Consider the following 21,241-nt stretch of genomic DNA (forward strand, 5'->3'; position numbering starts at 1 on the left):
AGTGATTATAACCATCTTAAACGTGAAAAAATGCCTGGGTGGGGAGGTCTGGGGGAAACTGGGGGTCTTCAGGTCTCAATGACCCGCAGATGAAGTAGGCAGACTAATCGGAAAAACTGGTCATTTCATTGCTGTGCACATATTAAAAAATCTCCCAACTTACATGTGTAAAAGCTGACTTTTAAATACATCTAAAATATGTGTTAAATCTACTCGTGTATCCCTTTAAAATTTGAAGTAAAGACACATATGTATATCATTTGCACACACTTATCCGCCTAAATTTCAACTTATCCGGCGGCCGACAGTCAGCTTCTGTGACATAGTGAGGGCAAAGGCGATCTGCTGCCAGTACTCAAAATGGCGCCGATCGCCTTTGCCCTCACTATGTCACAGGGGCCGACCGTCGGTACCTGTGACATAGTGAGGGCAAAGGCGATCGGCGCCATTTTGAGTACTGGCATCGGACGGCCGGCGTGCAGGATGTCGCTCCCGGACCCCCGCTGGACTTTTGGCAAGTCTTGTGGGGGTCAGGAGGCCCCCCCAAGCTGGCCAAAAGTCCCTGGGGGTCCAACGGGGGTCCCGGAGCGACCTCCTGCACTCCAGCCGTCCGATGCCAGTACTCAAAATGGCGCCGATAGCCTTTGCCCATACTATGTCACAGGGGCTTCCGGTGCCATTGGTCAGCCCCTGTCACATGGTAGGAGCACAAGATGGCGCCGATGGCCATGTGACAGGGGCTGACCAATGGCACCGGTAGCCCCTGTGACAAAGGCTATCGGCCCATGATGAAACCGGCACCGAGGCTGTGAGTGCAGGGGATGGTTCCAGGACCCCCCGCTGGACCACCAGGGAGTTTTGGTAAGTCTTGGGGGGGTTCTGGAGGGTGGGGGTTTTGTTTACATTTTTATTTAGGTGGCCGTATAATTCGGGGGAAGATTCGTTTATTCGTGGGGAATTGCGATACGTTTCGCTTCCCCACGAATACTACGAATAGTGCAATATACGTTGCGGATCGCCAATACGGCGAAAACGAATGCACACCCCTAGCCCATATGCACGCGTACATGAGCAGATGCGTGCAGCTTTTAACGTTATCCTCATTGTGTGTCTACTTCATTTTATATTGTTTTTACTTTCTCCTCCAGCCTCTCCTCCCCACCCCTGGGAAAGTCTTTCGTTTTGTGAGTATCCGACTCTTGCCCATTCTAAATCACACAGCTGAGAGGTGAAGGTATTTTTGTGGCCCCTCCCATAGTGAGGTTTCACCCACGGGCCTTAGTAAATCATGGGTCATTTTTTAATTTTTCTTTTCAATAACATGTGCTTGTTTGAAAGAAATAAATCTATTTGCTATGCATTAGTAGCAACAGAGAAACATGGAGATGAAGTAATTTGTACTGTACCTGCGTAAAAATTCCAGAACTATTCATATAATAAATTGAATAATACTGAATGATCCCATTGGGCTTGGAAGGTGGGCTCCAGAAAACCCTTATTTCTGTAGAACTGATGTTCAGATATAGGACATCTTTTGGTGGGTCACTTGGTACTGGGAAAGAAACACATTTATGTTTAAATCATTTTACTGTTCTTAATTAAAAATGTACATGTACAACCTCAATGGCAAAAAAATAGAAGATAATTCCACAAACAGACATCAATGCAAGCAACTGTCGAAAGGGAGCTAATAATCCTATGTTATCTAATGAAAATCTCTCACCAGCCTTCCACCAAGGGAAAAAAGAAGAAGTAAGCAGGCTATGTCGTTCATTGAGTAGAAAAGATATTTTGAAAGTTTGCAAACCCAATTAAATTACAATGAACTTGGTAAAACATTTCTTGGTAAGGAATTAATAATATATGGAGAACAGGTTCAGAGAAAACTGCTCTGAATTCTTGACACGGTTGACGGCCATTCCCACAAGCATTGTCCGATGTAACTGGATCTTCTGTAAGGTGATATCCAGAGGAAGCAGCTTGATACATTGAAAGGTAATGCACATTTGACCAATCAGGAAGAAAACATATTTGTAACAAGAGTCAGGATAAGTCAGGGGTTATTTTCATACAGGCTGCACTGCTGCTAAGTCCAGGGATGGTTTGTACTCTCGGACCTTGTAGCTCATTTTCAAAAGGAAATGTGGGTAAGTTTTTTCTTTGGAAATTGTCTACGACATCCATGGGCTAAAAATACCCACAGACTTTGTGCTTGTAATTTGTTCTGGCACAAATCTGATGGAAAAATAGCACATGTGGATTTGAAAATTAAATCCATGCTCACAACAGTGACAGGTGCAACTCGCCTCCTCCCTGAAGCCTATTTGCCCACGCCCTACTCCCCTGCATTTTACCCATCATACCTGTGAAAGAAAATTTACATCACACCAAAATTCAAAAGAAGGATCTTTACTGGATGGAGATGCTCGCAGCAAAGGTTAATAGCATTCAACAATTCAATGCTGAATTTTAATTTGCAAAGGCCCAGAAAGTATCTCGTTACGGCAATATTCCGCCATTGGGGACATTGGGCCTTTGAAGCCTTGCCTCGCAAGTTATCCTGCAATTGGCATTCTTGATTAACTAGGAAAATGTTCTCTGCAGTGCGACGATGTCCTGGCCCATAAAAGAGCGGGAGTCACTTATTATCATGCAACATAATTCTGGGTGATGAGCAGGCTGATCCCTGCCATCAAAGCCTAAGTGTGACAGGCAGCTTGCCTCCGTGCTAAACCACCCCTGCGGCGTAGCAGCAGGAATACCTGCCACTTGCTATTCTTTGGCTGACCAGCCTTAAACATAGCCCTTGTTGGGTGCCACTGTGCTGTTACTGGTGCTCTCCCAAAACCCACCATATCGAGACCCCTTGCACGCTGTCCACAGAGGGGCAAGATGGGTGGAAAATCTGCTGAAAGAAGAAGCTGGTGGGAGAACTGGTCCGCACTTAAATTGTGCTCATAGCCCCCCCCCCCCCCCCACTGGGGATGGGTCAGCTTCTTTGTTTCCCTAACTTGCCTTCTCCCAGTCACTGGAAACGATTCCCCTCAATCCAGCTAAAAGTGCACAGGCAACAGAAGACGGAGCAGACTTTTAGGCAGGTAGAAAAGAGCAAATCTTCAGCCAGGCTAATTTACCTGGGTAACTGGCTTTGAAAATAGTCCTCATAAAGCTTAGTGTACCCCGAACAGATGCTTTTCTATTGCCCAACTTACCACAATTCACAATAAAGGTTTTCTGAACAGATGTTCCCCGGTGGAGTAGGCCTGGGGTTCTCATCCTGATATTTGAGGATTGCCAGGCCAGTTGATTTTTCCAGGATAGCCACAATGAATAAGCATGAGATATTTCCATATGGTGGAAGCAGTGGTCATAAAATATATCTCGTGCACATTTATTATGGATGGACTGAAAAACAGAAAGACCAGACAATCCGCGAGGACTGAGTCGAGAACCGGTGGGGTATATCGCTAAAATTCTTCCAAATAAAATGCCGCTGGACTGTACAGTTAATGATAGAAATGCCCCGCAATACTATATATATACAATCACTAGGGATGTGCATTCGTTTTGAACGAATGCGCAATCCGCAATGTATAAGTCTCTATTCATTGCATTTGTGGGTTCCCGAAATGTATGGCAAACCCCCATGAATGCAACGTATCATTAACAAATAAAACCCCCACCCTCCTGACCCTCCCCCAAGACTTGCCAAAAGTCCCTGGTGGTCCAGCGAGGGTCCTGGAGTGATCTCCTACACTCGGGCCGTCAGCTGCCGGTATTCAAAATGGTGCCGATAGCTTTTGCCCTTACTATATCACAGGGGCTACCAGTGCCATTGGTCGGCCCCTGTCACATGGTAGGAGCACAAGATGGCATCCATTGCTCCTACCATGTGAATAGGGCAGGTTGTGCCTTATTTTACATTGTAACATGGTAACTTAGTTAGTGCTCATTGTGTTAATAACTATCATTATTACCGATCACCCCATGCATGATGAAATCCATTATAGAATCACCCACCACTACTCACCTCAAACTGTCAAGGTCACTGTGCTACCAACCTTGTTTAAGTACAAGTGAAGATTGAAAACAAAGGAAATGAAATGATACCAATAACTTACAAACTAAGGGGATGATACTAATATTAGGCTTTGACATGAGTAAACATGAACTTTCATGCACATATTAACAGCTAATGTTAATAAAATATCAATTAGGCATGTGTTCCCACAGACAGTAAAGTATGCACAGTAATGCAGAAGGTAATGCAAAAACTACCTGAGATGTAGTTAAACATTTGTTGTTCATGCACATACATTGCATTTTCCACATCTTAGCATGAGTACATTTTTGTTGGGCTAACAGGTAATGAGTTACTTTGCATACTTTTGCATCTTATTAGCCCATTGACACTAACACGAGCTAATCGACGCACATTAACAATACTGTTAATATGTATTAATTGCTCATGAAAGGTAATGCAGGTATTTAGGGGTAATTTTGTAACTGCCTGCATTGTTGTAAAGTTTGCTATGCATAGATTTTACACAAATTTTCAAAAGAAATGCATGCACATACTTTCTCATTGAAAATTATTCCAAAAATTCTAGCCGTACACATTTCCACCTGTCCAGGTAGGGTTTTTTCAGGAAAAGTTAAGCACATACTTTTCAAAATGCAAAACTATGGAGTAGATTTTTAAAGAAGCGTGCGCGGGGTACATTTGTGCACACTACAAATGTACACCCGATTTTATAACATGCGCATGCTGCAGCGCGCATGTTAAAAAATCCGGGGTTGGCGCGCACAAGGGGGTGCACACTTCTGCACCTTGCCCGCGTCGAGCCCTAGGGGAGTCCCGATGGCTTTCCCCATTCCCTCCAAGGATGCTCCGAAATCGGAGCGGCCTCGGAGGGAACTTTTCTTCCACTCCCCCCCACATTCCCCTCCCTTCCCCTATCTAACCCACCCCCCAACCCTACATAAATCCCCCCCCCACCTTATTTCAAGAATTTAGGCAGGCGTATCCTGTGTGCGCCGGCCGGCTGCTGGCGCACCATCCCCCAGCACAGCTGCTGTGCCGGAGGCCTAGATCCTGCCCCAGACTGCCCCCAGACTGCCCCCGGGCATGCCCCCGGGCCTGCCCCCAGGCCTGCCCCCAGACTGCCCCCGGGCCCGCCCCCAGGTTGCGTCCCGGCGCACTAGCGGCCCGCTGGCGCGCGGGGATTTACTTCTCCCTCCGGGAGGCGTAAATCCCCCAACAAAGGTAGGGGGGGGGTCTGGATAGGGCCGGGGGGGTGGGTTAGATAGAGGAAGGGAGGGGAAGGTGAGGGGAGGGCGAAAGGGAATTCCCTCCGAGGCCGCTCCGATTTCGGAGCGGCCTCGGAGGGAACGGAGGCAGGCTGCGCGGCTCGGCGCACGCCGGCTATACGAAATCGGCAGCCTTGCGCGCGCTGATCCAGGATTTGCGCGGCTACGCGCGTATCTATTAAAATCCTGCGTACTTTTGTTGGCGCCTGGAGCGCCAACAAAAGTACGCCAACGCGCCGTTTTTGAAAATCTACCCCTATATGCGCATATATTTTTAAAATAGGTGGGTAAGGTATGTGCATTCAATGCATTGAAATACATGGTTTCAATGTACTGCATGTCGTCATGATTTGGTCTACAAATGCGCATTAAGTTGTGGAGTAAACATATGCGTAGTTTATAATATGGACATCTGTTATATGTGCATGTTATAAAATACTATGGTAAAACTATGCACACCTACATACCTGCATGTATGCTGCCGTGCATAGGGTGTTTGAATATAATCCTCTGATTTCAAAAAGCATTTACGCACTTAAAATTGGGTTTTACACATAAATGCACTTTACCCGTGTAAGTGGGCTTTTGGAAATTACTACAATGTATGCTATTGAATTGTTCATAGGATTTAATTGCATAAGTGCACTTTACTTGAGTAAATGTCTTTTGAAAATTGTTACAATAGTATGTTGCATTTTTGCGGGTAACTCCTTTGAAAATAAATTACCTCTTTAGTTTGCAATCGTGACTGCCACTGTAAACCATTCATAATTTATTGTTCTTATAAGAACACTTCTGGGCATTTGCAAAAGAGATTCTACCTCAGAATCTCCACACACCTTTACATAAAGATCCCATAATATTTCAGATTTTTAGAACTATTTACTATCAGAGGTTGCCAGCCCACAACATGTGTGCCACGCCGCGGCACGTGAAGATATTCTGCCCAGCCCGCTACGCCATTGGGACCACAATCCTGCTGGCACCACAAGCATCTTCAGCACTTTCAGGCTGGTTATGCTGATCTTGCGACAAAGAAGATAAGCAGCACAGATGGCCTGTGACTTTCGAATATGCTCACAGTGGCAACCCTGTAGCTTATCTGGAGTGGTGCTAGGCGGACAGAAGCAGGTGGAGGTGGCTGTAGTGGTACCAAGGTAGGATTCATTATGGAGGAGCGATGCCTGCCACCTCTGGTGGCGAGATTCATTCGACAGGTCAGACTTCCACCCACCACACCCCCCAGCCCTCCCCAGCACATCGATATCACTTTTGGAGATGCTGTGGATTTTTGGGCACTTTGCCAAAATAACAGCACCCCTCTCTGTTCTAAATTGTTTTTCTTATGCAGCATTATGTAAAACCTTACCTCCCTCAGTTGTTCGGATCCTAATCTTCTCACTTTTTGTTTTTCCGGCCCCAAATCTGGTACTTGCAGTTACGTAAGCTTGATATTCACTGTTATTTTCCAGGTCCGCAAGTTCCAGAGACGGCTCAGTTACATTAATGGCTCTCCTTGTCTCTGTATTCCTAGAAACAATATAGAACTGAGTGTAAAGTTTTTGAAATAATATATTATATACTGCCACTGTAATTTTCTATATGTTACACCCCTGTAAATGGCCCATAACCCTCCCTGTGAAGAATAGTGATGCCAATAATCAAATACATTTTAATTTAGGGTATAAAGGGTTTGATTTGTTTAAGGCTTGTACCACTTTTGCTTCAGTGCTATAGCTGCTATTTATCATTTCTGAAGCGCTACGAGAGATGTTGGGTCGTGTCATTTGATGTCTTTTCATTTTCTCCCCAATTTTGTTATTGCTTTTTTTAGGTTTTGGAACTAGTGCACATTATTTCTGAATAATATGCACTAAAAATGATAGAAGGAAAAAAAAATACATTTCATGGGTTTTCCTATCGTTTTGTTCTGAAAATAACTTGAAAAGACATAGATATGAATGCACATCCCTAACAGATACACATAAGAAACAGTCCCTGCTTCATGGCGCTTATAACCTAGAAAGGCCGGGGTTCAGTGGGGATTTTAATTATGTTTTAGGATGCATGTATGTGATTTGTTTTAATTGTTTATTTTGTATGATTGGTTTGCGCCATGCCTTGATGGTTTGCTCTATAATCAAATTCAGAAAAATAAATAAATACATGACAAACAAGAATCTATGGGAAGTGCACATACTTGCACCAGATTCAACACCAGAAACACCTCGTTATGTTCAGTGAGAAAACAGTGGTGCAAGCATTCAATAAATCAATCCTAGTGCTGGACTGCCATTAAGAATGCATTAGGATATTTAAAAAAAAAAAAAGAAGCATTCCAATGAAATAATTGCTGAAAAGCAAAACTCATTCAGGTATGTAGATTCAGTCAGTTCCTATTAGGGTGAGAAAAAAAAAGGAACAAGACCGTTCGCCTTGGAAAGTGCAATATTTAATAATAACAAATGGTCAAAATTAAAAGTAACACTGCCCAGCTCTGGCCGAGTTTCACCTAATTGGCTGCATCAGGGGTTCAGCTATCACGATGATATGAATGGATTTTAAAATTCACAGTTTTATCAAGATGACAGTATTGACTGTGGCAAATAAAATTATATTATCCCAATAAGCACTTTGTGCTTTTTCCTCTTAGAAAAATCGCAGTTCCTTTCCTTTTTGATAACAGATGCGAGGGTATACTGCCACATGAAAAGGTCTAAATATAATTTTTGACCATTTGTTATTATTAAATATTGCACTTTCCAAGGCGAATGGTCATGTTCCTTTTTTTTCTCACCTGTGGCTACGCTTGACCGACTTCCGTTTTGTATTATTGGAGTTCCTATTAAGGGCCACTAAATGCATTGCTTCTTTAGTCACAAGTGCAGATTTGGAAGAGATGCAAAAAATGATACAGAAGAGCAAATCTCTGTCGGATTTAAAAATTCCTTCTTTCTCCCCTTCGTACGGCATCACAAAAATATGCAAGAGGAACATCACCCCCCCAGACATTCAGTCATTTACGAGGCTCAGGACCCTTTTCCTTGCCAATAAGCAAGAGTTAACTAGGAAAGGAGAAATTGTAGAGAAAGCAGAGAAGGGAAAAGAGTGAAGGGGGAACCTAGCTGCTCTGCTTTCCCAAAGATTCAGGGGCCGCTGGTGGAGGCCTTTCATCCCTCGAGCACCGAGAAAGTGAAAAACGCGAAAAGAAAGGTCTGAAATAAACAAATACAAGGAGATCACCAAGTTTTTCTTTCTTCTATTGTAAGCTTCTGGTTACTGGACAGTACAGTTTTTTAGCACAAAAAAAAAGGTAAAAGGTGTCATTCAGGATCATCCTGGTGTTTTCCTTTTAAAGAAGAATGAACGTAAGCGGCAATTTTCAAACAGCTGGTGCAGCGGCAAACTATGCAAGTGGCTTTACGCAGATTTGACAATTATTAGTGAGCAAGTTAAAAGCATTTGTGTGCTTGGCGGGTGCAATTTCAGTGGGTGACTAAGAGGCCGCAAAATATCACGCTTGCATTTGAATTTCAAATGAACACAAGTTGCTATCCTCCTCCAGCTTAAATCCACCCACAGCAGTGCCTCTTTATAATGCAGTTAAAAGGACAGGCACTATATAACCCAGGGGTATTTTTAGCCATATTTGAGGAAGGAGGGCAATATTCAGCCATTTTGTCCAGGTAAATATCTGTTCACCCAGGTAAAGCCATGGAAAATTGTATTCCTCAAGTCAACTTTGCCATAGATGGATAGCATTATATTTATTTTATAGCTCTACACACTCTTTCAAGGAAACATTCATTTCCTTCACTGACATGAGTATAGCACCTATCAATGATCCCATCCCAAACCTGTGCTCAGGTACTCACAGCCATTCAGGTTTTCAGGCTCCATGCGTGTGAGATACACTCACATGCACTGCCTCCAATCGAGGACTGGGTTGAGAACTAGATCTGCCTTTGTAGTTCTGCCTCATACTGTGTCAATCAATATTGTCCCTTATCTTCTCTCTCTTGTCCTGGCATTGAAGGGCCTCCAGTCAATTAGTTCAGTCCTATATAAGTGAATGATCCTCCCAAGACCTGACTGCCTACTCCAACTCCAATTCCTCTCACTTTCCTCTCTCAATTGGACATCAAATGACTGAGGGAGCCTATGCAATAAAACTTAAGCTAAAACATTTACCGCTTGAGTCATTAAAAATTTTTACTAGCATATCAAAATGCCACTTATCAAGTGATGCAACAAAATTTAGCATGGGCATGTTAAAACAAAAAAAACAACCTATCAGGTAGCATGCTCATTCATGCTTTTGTCATGCACAGAAATCCAAAATGGTATGGGCTAAATATCATGACCGCTTTACTTACCAATGGGAAACTAAAGAGCGTAATTATGTAAAACTGAGCATGCTCAGTTCTCTCTTCCTCTTGACTCCTCCTGCTTGCTTCCAAAGTAAGCCTGGCACATAAGGGTCGATTGTCAGTGCTAAGGGGAGAAGTGGGAGAGCTCGAGTACAGGAAAGGAGGTGAAAGGAGACCAGAGAGTTCTAGAACAGCACAAAACAGACATGAGAAGGTATTTATAACTATTGGATATCTGTGTCAGTAAGGGTTTCAAAGACTGGTGGGAGAGGACATGGGTCAGGAGAGAAGAGAGCATGGAAGGAAGTTACCTAGGGAGAAATCTGGCTGTCCAGACTGAGAAGGGCACCAGCATCTGACCATCGCCCCCTCTCCCCACAATCACCCTTTAGTGTAGGCACCACAATGCCTCAAACCTCTGAACTTACACAAAATAATGATGAGCTTATGGAAGGGGTTTAGAGGCTCATAGGGCTGTCCAGCTTCAAGCCTTTGAATGCCTCCTGCAGTCTTTGGCCGCACTAGCAATATTAAGGACAGTAAAGACTTAGGAGTGAATTTTCAAAGGAGTTAACGCGCATAAAAATGTTCAAAAGCACGTTTACATGCGTTAAACCTTTTGAAAATTCAGCCCTATGGCGTGAACATAGCAAGGTTCAAAAGCCCATTTATGCATGTAAAACCATTTCAAAATTACCTCCTTATTTTTGAAGTGCTCAAGTGTATATCGATGGGTCTCCTCTTTCACCTCCTTCTCTCTCTCTCTCTGTCATTCTTGCCCTCTTCCATGCCTCCCCTGTCCTGAGTGTGCCCTGTGAAATCTTTTAATTTGTATTGGGGAGGAGGGGAGGGTTGTGAGGCCCACTGCCCAGTCCCCTGCCCCTAGCGGAAGTCTTCCTTAAAGGCATCTCCTGCGTTTGTGATTAGCCAGGAAGGAATCTGCCCCTCAACCAAACTGGTATTCCAGGTCAAGCTTCCGAACACCAGCAGTGCTCACTGACCCAATAAATCACAGCCATGACAGCAGGGATACTAACATTCTGGATACAGTCCGTTTACATACCACTATAAAACCTCTGTGCCTTGTGCAATGTGACAATGATTTTCAAGCAACTTCGTTGGCTAAGGTCTGAGAGTCCTTTTTACCCACAGACGTTGCATCGAATTTTCAAACTGGATTTATGCATATAAATCCGCTTTGAAAATTTGTGGGTGTTCACGGTACCACTGCACCTTCGGAGCAGGTGTAGCTTCATGCATGAAAATCAAACGTAGGCGTAAATCATGTCCTTGCCCCCAACTCCGCCTCCTGGACTTCCTAAATCACTTTTGCATGTATTTTGACGCATACAACCCCTGGTACGTTTTTAAAAAGCCATTTAAGTGCATAAAACCGCAGTTTTATGTGCATAACTACATTTCAAAATTCCCCCCTGTGAAGTGTGGAGCAACGCTTTAAGAGCCTCTGTGGATGTGTAACTGGCTTGTTTGAAAAGACATATTTGTGGTGTGAATATCCGTGTGCTTTTCGTATGAATTTCGGAATGAAAAAAAGCGTGTGTGTTGGCTGCATTTTTGATTGCCAAAGAGAAGTGCGGTGACGAGATGAAATCCTCAAGTGTGTTATGTTATGCTGTAAACTGGTACAATAAGATATTTATCTTGATCATCGGTATATTAAAAGTTTCTAAATAAATAAATAAAATAAATAAGTGCCTATGGGTAAAGTTGCACACTGTCAAATCCTGCACATGGACTTTATTTTTCAGGCCCTCTGTCTGCGGTAAGCTGAGACCTTTCATTAGCACGCAGGGGAGCAAACTGACACCTGGTCCCAGGCAGGCGTCAGACTTTGTGTCATTAGCAAGGGACTGGTAAACAACGTGGAAGGGGAGAGCATGCCACACTGTTTACCATGTGCACAGTAAACCTTCATTTGCATATGATGTTCCTTCATTTGCATTTCTGCAAATGTTAATTTTAGTGTGCTGACATTCACATCTTTCCAGAGAGACTACTTTAACATGTACAACAAGGCCTTCCCACATAACAAACTATCCATATCATGAGCAAGAGAGACTTACGGTGCCAGTTAAAGTTTGTTGCCTAGACCCCCTTGTACGGGAAAGGCAAGATGGAAGTCCGTGGTTTTCAATTTAGATTGACCGATGTTTGGTTGGGATGGAGAAGTGAGAAAGCATGAGTGATTCTAGTGGGCTGAGAGTGGTGGTTGTGGGTTGGGGGGCCGGTGGGGAATTTTAGGAGGAGTAGGAGGGAGTGTAGGGGGCACTGCCTAGGAACACCCCTGCTTAATGGAACATCGCAGCCAGTAGGACTCAAATGTACAAAAAAGATGAGCTTTTTAGCATATGCTCTGTTCTTCATTTGCTCAACAAGTTTGGTATGAGAGATATTACATTCCTTTTACGTGACAGATTCTTGTTTGTCCTCAGAACCGGTTCCAAAAGATATCTTACCAGAAGAAAACTGTGTAATAGAGAATAATTCCATTTGGCTCCAGAGGTGGTTTCCATGACAACTTCACAACATCAGGCAACTGTTTCACTGAGAGTGATCGCGGAGGAGAAGAAGGAACTGCAAAATGCGGATTTAGAATTAAACAGTGAAGATCTTCGACATAATGTGACATACAAAAAAATTGCCATTTAAAGTGAGATTTCTATCAGTTGTACTCTCAGATAAACCATGGAGCAGGTATTCCAGCTCAATCAACCACAGGCATAGGCTGGGGTGGTTTTTTTTTAATTATTATTATTTTTGCTGTTCAGCCAGAAGACAAAGAAAGATTTTACATGCTAGTGCTAAAACATCTGTTTTCTGTGATTCAATGGAAAAAGCGATGCCATGAGAAAACAGAGCAACAGGCATATCACTGTGAATCACCTACCGCGCGGTCCAAATATTCTGTTGTCATATTTTCTTTTTTTGTCTAATAAAAGGAAAAAGCTGGCTTATAGGTGTGAATGCATGCATAATATTGTAATCTGCAACAGTTCTCCGGAGAAGAAAAGAAGCTGGAAATAATTATAGCAAAGCAAAGGGAGGTGGGAAAGTTCCAGCTGAGCATATCATCGAAAGATCATAAAAACGTGAGATCCCAAGCAGTGCTTAAATCTCTTCATTCCGGCAATGGCCTAGTCATATGAGTTCCATTATATTCCCCAAAAATGACTGCAGAATCTATCATCCACATTTAAAATGCATTATACATAAACCAACTGGTCATAACAGCTGCATAAAGAAGCTCTAGACAAAGCAATAACTGCTTACATTTTGCCAGCATTGTAAAGTATTCTAGAGTAAGGACAGTACTGGAGAGGCTGCATAGCAAGCCACCATGATCGAAATGTATCACAACTGGTTAGCCACCATGACCTTGTGCCATGTCTCACAACATGCGAACCAGGAGGTGAAATTTCATGAAGGTGGACAGCAGCAAGTTTGCCGGTTAGGTTGCAGCTACAAATTTTCCAAAAATCCAGCCTCCTATTCCCGTGCACAAGGAGCGAAGCCTAACTTAGGCCTGGATTCATCATTCTATCGCAGAATGATGAATCCTGCGAAAACGGGGGGGGCCGGGCCTGCGAACGCCGGCAGCCTTCGCACCACCGCAGTGTCTTCGCTGCCGGCTTTCGCACCCGTGAAAGGTGGTGCTATTTGGCACGCTACTGGCGACGATAAGGTTACTAGCCTTATCGCCGCCAGCGAAGACATCGCCGACTCCTCCTCTCACCGCCCCGACTCCGCCCCCAGCATGCTGTCGCACGCGATAAGCCTTTGAAAATGACCCCCTTAGCTGACTAAGCTCCCCCTGCCCCAACCCTGCCTCCAGGAACACCCACATTATAAGTGGCTAAACATTACCAAAGGGAGCAGGTTGGACACCTCAGCATATTAAGGATTATTTCTTAATTACATGATGCTAGCGCCTAACCAAGCTCTGGCTTTGCAGTAACAGCTTCTGAGCATGTAATTAAAAGAAAACAACAGCATAATGTCTCAAAAACTTCTGTCGCAATTGTGCTCCTGCATGGAAATTGGGAATGCATGCCGGGCTTTTCACAGTATGAACTCAACAAATGAGGCTGTGTACTAGTGTGGGTACTGCAAACACTTTTTTGTAACTATAGTTGATTTTGTTCTTTGCCTCAATGCCTGCCATTTCCCCTCGATGGCTGGAAAATGCATTAATCAGGTACCTTCCTCTCCAAAGAATAAGGCAATGTAGCACTTATTTTGGCAATTTGTTAAGAGTTTATCAAAGTCAGTAAAGACAGTCAGAAGTACATTCTTAAAAGCAAATCTTATAGCTGAACTCTGACTTCAATTCTGCAAAGTTCCTGAACTGTGTGAACGGTTGAATATCTGGGAGAAAGACAGTGTAGGGCATTTTTTTTTTCTCATACTGATATTAGGGTCATTTCAGGAGGGATGTTCAACTCAGAGGTATTAAAGGGATTTGCTTTCGATTTTAAATGACATGGAAAACACTATAACATTTTGTTTTATGTTGTTTCCAATCAAAAATCTAACGAAATGTTCTTATTTTATTTTGTTGTTTTAGCATATGCTAAAACAATTCTGTGAATGCCAAAATGATTTAGCTCACAAAGCAAAATGGAAAGAAAAAGAAAACAAATTCAGAAAAAATTTTAAAAAATCAAAAATGAAAATGTTTTCCATTCGTACTCCTAAAAAGAGAAAACCAATTTGATCTCCTAGGGTGAAAATTGCACCCTTTGGAGCAGCTAAATCCAACTGCCTACTGTCACTAGCTGACTATATGTAGCCACAGCAGTACAGAAATACATCCAGCCACGTGGTTCTAACTGCCTTTTCAACTTCCTGCCCCTATTATTGTGAACAGCATCTTGGAGTTGATTTTGCTGCCTACATCATTTGATATGAGTGATGTTTGTTAATTTATACAGGTATATCAAATGTTAAACATCATTATTATGTCTGCCCCACGGATCTCTGCCATCATACCTTGAGGCCAGAATCCACTCTCTGTTGTTGTCTGAGACAAAAATGGACAATCCACTAAACATTTCTTAACACTGATGGCACAATTGTAAGAATAGTTATTTTTCCCTTAAAAGTTCCATGATACCAGCTGTCTACAGACCCAAGGCATTGCACATTTTGCAGATATTTTAAACTCTAAATACTTTAGAAAAAAGATTACATTTCTTAAAATAGCACTATGGTTAACAATATGCAGATTTGAAGATCAGTTCCTAGTCACTCACCGTCTTCCTCAGTTAGTATTTGTATAGGTGCACTGCGAACCCCTTCACCTTTTGAAGTGCTAGAAGACACCTCTGCACTGTACATTGTGTATCTATTTAAACCTAAGTGGAAAGAATTACATTATTTAAAAAAAAAAAAAAGAATATAACGCATTTTCAGCAAAATTTCCCCTCCCTACACATCAGCAGGCAAAACCAACAAAAATCACTATCTGAACGTACATGCATGCTTTAGAAATGTGTAGCCATGAAAGTTTTGGTTCGGTTTATTTGTTTCGGGAACAGGGGTATTTTTATTTGGTTTCTTTATTTTTGTTTTGTTTTTTTTAAGTTTATTTGCCAAACTGAAAAAAAAACCAAAAAACACAATTGATTTTTTTTTTTAAATGGGCATCCGGAGACCTGGCTGGGCTTTTCCAAGTCACAAAAAAGTGCAGGCCCAGCACTGAGGCTGGTGCTCTTTCCATGTGTCACTGCCCCTGCCAAGCATTTCCCACTTAGGCCTTCACTTATCCTGTTTCCTGGGTCCAGCTGCTAAAAGAGCAGGAGCGATGTGTATTTGCTCCTGCCTGAACTCCTAGTGCTTTAACAGTAGGGCCATTTGCCTTTAAAGAGGTGACTTCAGCGCCTTCCTCCAGGATGGCCAGCGCCATTTTAATGTACAGCTGTAGAAATATTAGATATTGTTTTACCAATATCTAATACACAATAGAAACAGTCTCTGTCCCAGTTTCTCTCTCTCTGGCAGTCTCTCTCTCTCTGTCCTATAAATTCTGAATCTCTCATGTTCTCTCTCACATACTCTGTAACACGTAGGGGTAGTTTTGAGGAGACATGAGGAGGCAGTGCCTTCCCCAAAACTACAGGGTAATGCTCAGTCAGCACCACTTGCCCTCCCCCAGCGTATCTGTCTCTGTCTCACACTCTCTGTCTCATTCTCATATTCTCTCACATTCTCAGGCGGTTTCAGTTTCTCTCTCAGTCTCTGTCCCGGGTCCCCCTTCCCACCGAAAAAAAGCCCAGTTCCCTCTGGTGATCCAAACTTTAAAAATTGACAGACACACATGCACACATATGCATGCTGCCATTCCCCACAGCGCCCCCCCCCCCACACACACACACACACATATACACACACACACCCGAACTGGTCTGAAATTGTCAGTAGGTCCAAAATTCTTAAATGGGGCAGGTGTGATTCCCAGGCATTCCTGCCCTGCCTGCTGATATGCGCCCTGTGGATGGTGTAATTTTTACGCACTGGCAGGTGAGATAGGAGGACCTAGAGATTGTTCCTGCCCCATTTAGGAATTTTGGACAAGCAGTTGTGATAAGATGGGTTCAGAGGAGGAGGTAGGTGCAGTTCCAGTGAAAGGATATTAAGTGCCCCAGTTAAAACGTAGGGCCCTGTGCCCGGCCCTCCCCTTCCCCACAGCCCTCTCTATACACAACTAAAAATTATGAAATGATGCATTTATAACAACATATTTTACATGAAAAGTGCATTCAAAGTACAGTCTTTTGAGATAAAAATATCACTTACAACATCATCTATATTAAATTTACATGTATTACTGTGGTGCTAACCAGAAAACCCCACTAAAAAGCAAAAGAGACACATAGAACCACATGTTACTAAGCCTATTGCAATTTATGTTTGTGCTCAGGGTCAGGCCCAGGCCTCAGAGCCCAGGCCTGGGAGCTCCTCTTCAGGTCCTCTTCTTTCTTTGGCTCTTCAGTGCCAAATCACAGTGTCCACTGGTGTTGTGCCAAAATTAATTAACTCCAGCAAATTTACCCCGGCGGACAGTGCAATTTTGATGGACGGCCTTGTACCAGCATTGCCGCGCCTCAAAGTGGCCTGCGCTCAGGCTCTGGCTTAGGCTGAGGTTCTGACATCATGAACCGGCCTCCAGGTCAGATCGTGGCATCAGGCCTGAGGCCAGGCCAAGGCCCCGGCATCAGGACCTGACCTCTGGGTTGGGTTATGGATTTGGGCCAGGGCTCAGGCTGCGGGAGCCCAGGTGTCGGGACCCAGCCTCCTGATGGGTCTGAGCTGAGGCCATGACTTCGGTCCTCGGTGTGGGCTGCAGCCCCAGCATTGGCACCTGGCCTTCAGGTCAGGTTGTGGCATGCGGCCTGGGTCTGGGTCGAGGCCCCAGGGTTGGGACCTGGCCCCCAGGCTTCGGGACCCGGCTTCCAGGTCAGGTCACAGCATCGGGCCTGGGTTCAGGCTCTGGTCTAGGCTGAGGCCCGGATGTTGGACCCAGCCTCCTGGTTGGGTCACAGCTTCAGGCCTGGGCTTGGGCCGAGCTCCCAGCAACAGGACCTGGCCTCTGGGTTGAATCGTGCCATTGAACCTGGCTCTGGGCTGCAGTCTAGGCCAAGGCTCCAGCTTTGAGCAGGCTAAAACCACAGCTACCTACCGAGGCCTCAGCCTATGGAAGTCCGAGGCTTCAAACTAGTCCTTGCCAGTGGATCCCCCCCCCCCCCCCCCCCCCGGACTGGGTAGGCGGGGCCCGGGGATTCTGGTCCTGGCATTTTTCCAGAAGGGTAGGAGGAAGGTTTTGCTTTTGTTGTTTGGCCATATTTGTTTATTGCTTAATTCATTTTTTTCATACAAATGAAACAAGTCGAGCAATCCACAAACCAAAATTCTTGGGGAAAAAAACCTCCTGAAAACAAACTGAATAATGAAAACTAATTTTTCCCCCTGCACATACCTAGAAACTGCATGCTAGCAGGATGCCTCATCATAGTCACACATGCTAGACACAGACCTTCGTCAGATACAGAATAAAGAGATCAAAAACTATAAATAGAAACATGCAGACAAAATCTGAACTGGAAACTGCAAGAAGCCAGATTCTGCATACAGTGCAACAACTCAAAAACAAAAACATCATCCTTCAAAAAACACAAAATAATAAAATCAAGAAATATAAAACATCAATCATAACAGTATCACGTACTAAAAAACTAAATATTTCAAGAAAGCTGATTAATAGAACATCCAATAATGAAAAACATATATATATATATATTTTAATTTCCCAAACACCAGTAAAATAGTTCAAAACAGCAGACACATCAAATAACAGCCAATAATTAAAACTTATGGATTTTAAAATCCCCTCACTCCATACATGGCAATTTTGATTTCCAATCAATCTGAGATTGTTGTAGATAAGTGTTGGGGCGGGGGGGGGAGAAATTTCTCTCACACACACAATCTCACTCACATACTCTCTCTCTCACACACACAGTGTATGTGTTGTGTTATGTTGTGTGTGTATGAAAGAGACCTTGTGTGTGTATGTGAGAGAGTGAGCATGTGTGAGTGAGAGGGAGAGAGCATGCATATGTATGAACATATATGTGTGTGTGAAAGAGAGAGGGGGGGAGTGATTGTGAGCATGTGTACACACATATGCATGCTCTCTCCCTCTCACATGCTCACTCTCTCTCACATACACACACAAGGGCTCTTTCATACACACACAACATAACACAACACACACACACACACACAAACACTCTCTCTCTCACTAAAACTGGGCCTGTCTCTCTATGCTTTCTGTGGATGCCAGCATGATGGGCTTTGCCAGCAGCCCCACTGGAACCTCTCTTAATCATAACTTCAGCTGCTGGTGGTATGAGATCCACTGGTGGCCTCAATGAAGTCTCTCTTAATCTACTGGGCCTTTCTCTATTTATCTCCTTATTATCTTCTGCTGCTGCAACCCATGGCCCCCTCCCCCTATATGCCACCCTGTGCAATTGCACAGTTTGCACCTCAGTAGAGCCGGATCTGATTTGATTGGGATGATCACACTTGATGAGAGCCACACCACAAGAATGTGGAGGGGAACCCAGTCTTTATCAGTGCTCTGCCAGATGATGCTTGAAGATCAGACTAGCCTGCAAATGGCCTGTCTTTGATGTGACTGTCACGTCCCGATGGCTTAACTCCACATACCTTTCCTTTTTGGTGACTCCTCCTACTCCTCACGGATGCCTGGCTGCTGCGGCGTCCGCCTGCCGTCCTCTCCAGCGACCCCCGACCGGCTTGGGTGCTGCCTCCTGCCATGTTCTCCAGGTAACTTAGGGCACGCACACCGCACGGCTCTCATTCTTATTTCCTCATTGGCACGTTCCTCAAGGGCGTCCCCCTGTGATGATGTCACGCTGCCCGGATATTTAAGCCTACAGTTTATTGCTAGCCGTTGAGTTAGCAAGGGGCATTCTTACGGATGGGATTCGCTCTCCTTACCCAGCTACTCTGCTTCCAACTTCCATTAGACTCTTTCTGTTAATGGGGTACCTGCTCCTCGCAGGCCTCTTTGCTTTTTTCAGGTCGCTATCAGGAACCGGTACTCGCTCCTCGAGGGTCCATGTTCCCTGACCCGCTGCCTGCATCTATCTCCTCTTCTACTTGGAAGAATTCGCTACAGACACCATCAGTGAGTACTACTACCATCCACTCCTCAGAGCTGTATCCCTGGAACCAGGTACTCGCTCCTCGAGGGCCTGCCCCCGTTCCAGCGCCAGTGCCATCTCCTACGTGGAACCGCTGTGTGAGTATTTTGCAACGAATCTCTCTGCCTCCATGGATCTGGTACTCGCTCCTCGAGGGCCAGCTCTCCCTATCTCGGGGCTTCTCCATATTTGGGACTCTGTGAATGTTCTATTGTACTCACTTTCTCAGTCCTCTCCACTACAGCACTGCTACTGGAGGAACCGCTGTTCCAGCGCCCTGGGGAATACTAGCCCAGCCGGGCTACATCTTCTACTCACTACTGCCACCTCTGGTGGCTTCTCAAACTGTCTAAATAAAGAACTATCTGTGTTTGTGTGTTCAGAGCTGAGCCTGACCTGTGGCCCCTCACGGGACTTCCCGCCGTGGGCGTGGTCAGCTGCCACAGTGTCCAAGGGTCCACCCAAACCTCACTAACTATAACAGTCTTGCTGGGATGCAGCAGATGTCACAGGTGACAGGGGACAAGGAGAATTTCTTGTATTGTTTTGGCTGACACCAGTACTTTGCCATGTGTTTGTTAATATTAATACAGTTGCAGTCCTTGTTATTCAAAGATAGATGTTTGTATTTTTTTGTCTGTTTGTCATACTGCCTTAGGTTTGTGTGAAGGACAGTGAGTGTGAGGCATGTCAGACAGTACTGGCTGCCTATTGTTATTGGACTGAAAAAAATTAATAGCAGAATAGTGAAAACTTTTAAATTCACAGATCAGCGTTGCATTCAGTTTCCAATGTCAGCAGCTAGTCATAGATTTGCTGATGGCGACCAGGCATGATAAGGAGCCCAATTATTAACGAAACCACAGATTGTCCCTAAAACCGCCTTTCCACCTAATGACTGGCAGCAAAGCTGTACATGAATTAGTACATTGCCTAATCCTCAAACACAGCACTGTCAAATTCAGAGTTTTTAATTATTTACTAACCTGTGATATTTTGAGAGCGCTGAGTAGTATTTACAACTCTCTGCTCGCTTCCATTCGTTCTGCGGATATATATAGTATATCCCCGTATGATGCCATTGGGAACAGCGGGAGGAAGAAATGATATCACTATTTCTCTGGAGGAAATATTTCTGTAGGTTATGTTTTCTGGCGCACTCTCGGGCACTACAAAAAGAAATAAGTATAAGACTGGCAAAGTATTTCAGAATTACTCGCCACGTTCTCACACACACCCTTCCCCCACACACCAAAACACACAAATAGCTTTCCACCAGGCACAATTGTTATAATTTTATAAATGTTTTGTGCTTCTCCATTGACCATTTAAAAGTGGCTTTGAAGATGCAAGCTATCACGTAGTTTGGAACCCATGCACATCCACCTTACACAGTTGTGGGAGAGATCCTTACATGGAAGTTTTCACTGTATTTATCATGGTGCCCATCTGGCTATTTGCAACAATTAAGGACTTAGAGTTTTTTGGAACACAGATACCCTACTCAGAGACCCTGTTACTCAAGGCTTTGAAACAGGTGAAAAAGCTAGCCATAATGCATGTTTCCACAACAACTTGGCCACCAGATATATCTGACTCTGTTTAGGTTTTCAAAGGCCTCGTCTGTGGAGAAATGTTATGAGGTATAAAATGGAAAAGGTTACGCAATTCCAATCAGACCCAAATTGAGGCACAAGGTGGTTCCACAGCACTCCAACAAGTGCTGCTCCAATGTATGACTAAGAACTAAACTATACGTGATCAATTAATGTCACCTATTCTCCTCACAGACAGGAAAATGGTTCAAAC

General features: G+C 44.1%; 1 protein-coding gene across 1 annotated transcript in view; it reads right to left on the reverse strand.

Moving 5' to 3' along the window:
- The window catches only part of PTPRQ (protein tyrosine phosphatase receptor type Q), a 414,802-nt gene that overhangs the window by 165,721 nt on the left and 227,840 nt on the right, over positions 1-21,241 (reverse strand). Inside the window, exons 32-36 of the mRNA XM_029597117.1 lie at positions 20,419-20,601; positions 14,954-15,055; positions 12,158-12,275; positions 6,680-6,840; positions 1,407-1,552 (exon numbers count right to left, since the gene is read on the reverse strand). Of these exons, the coding sequence (XP_029452977.1) occupies positions 1,407-1,552; positions 6,680-6,840; positions 12,158-12,275; positions 14,954-15,055; positions 20,419-20,601 (710 nt within the window). The remainder of the gene's footprint in view (positions 1-1,406; positions 1,553-6,679; positions 6,841-12,157; positions 12,276-14,953; positions 15,056-20,418; positions 20,602-21,241) is intronic.

Source organism: Rhinatrema bivittatum, chromosome 4 (genome assembly GCF_901001135.1).
Source record: "Rhinatrema bivittatum chromosome 4, aRhiBiv1.1, whole genome shotgun sequence".
Classification (NCBI taxonomy): domain Eukaryota; kingdom Metazoa; phylum Chordata; class Amphibia; order Gymnophiona; family Rhinatrematidae; genus Rhinatrema; species Rhinatrema bivittatum.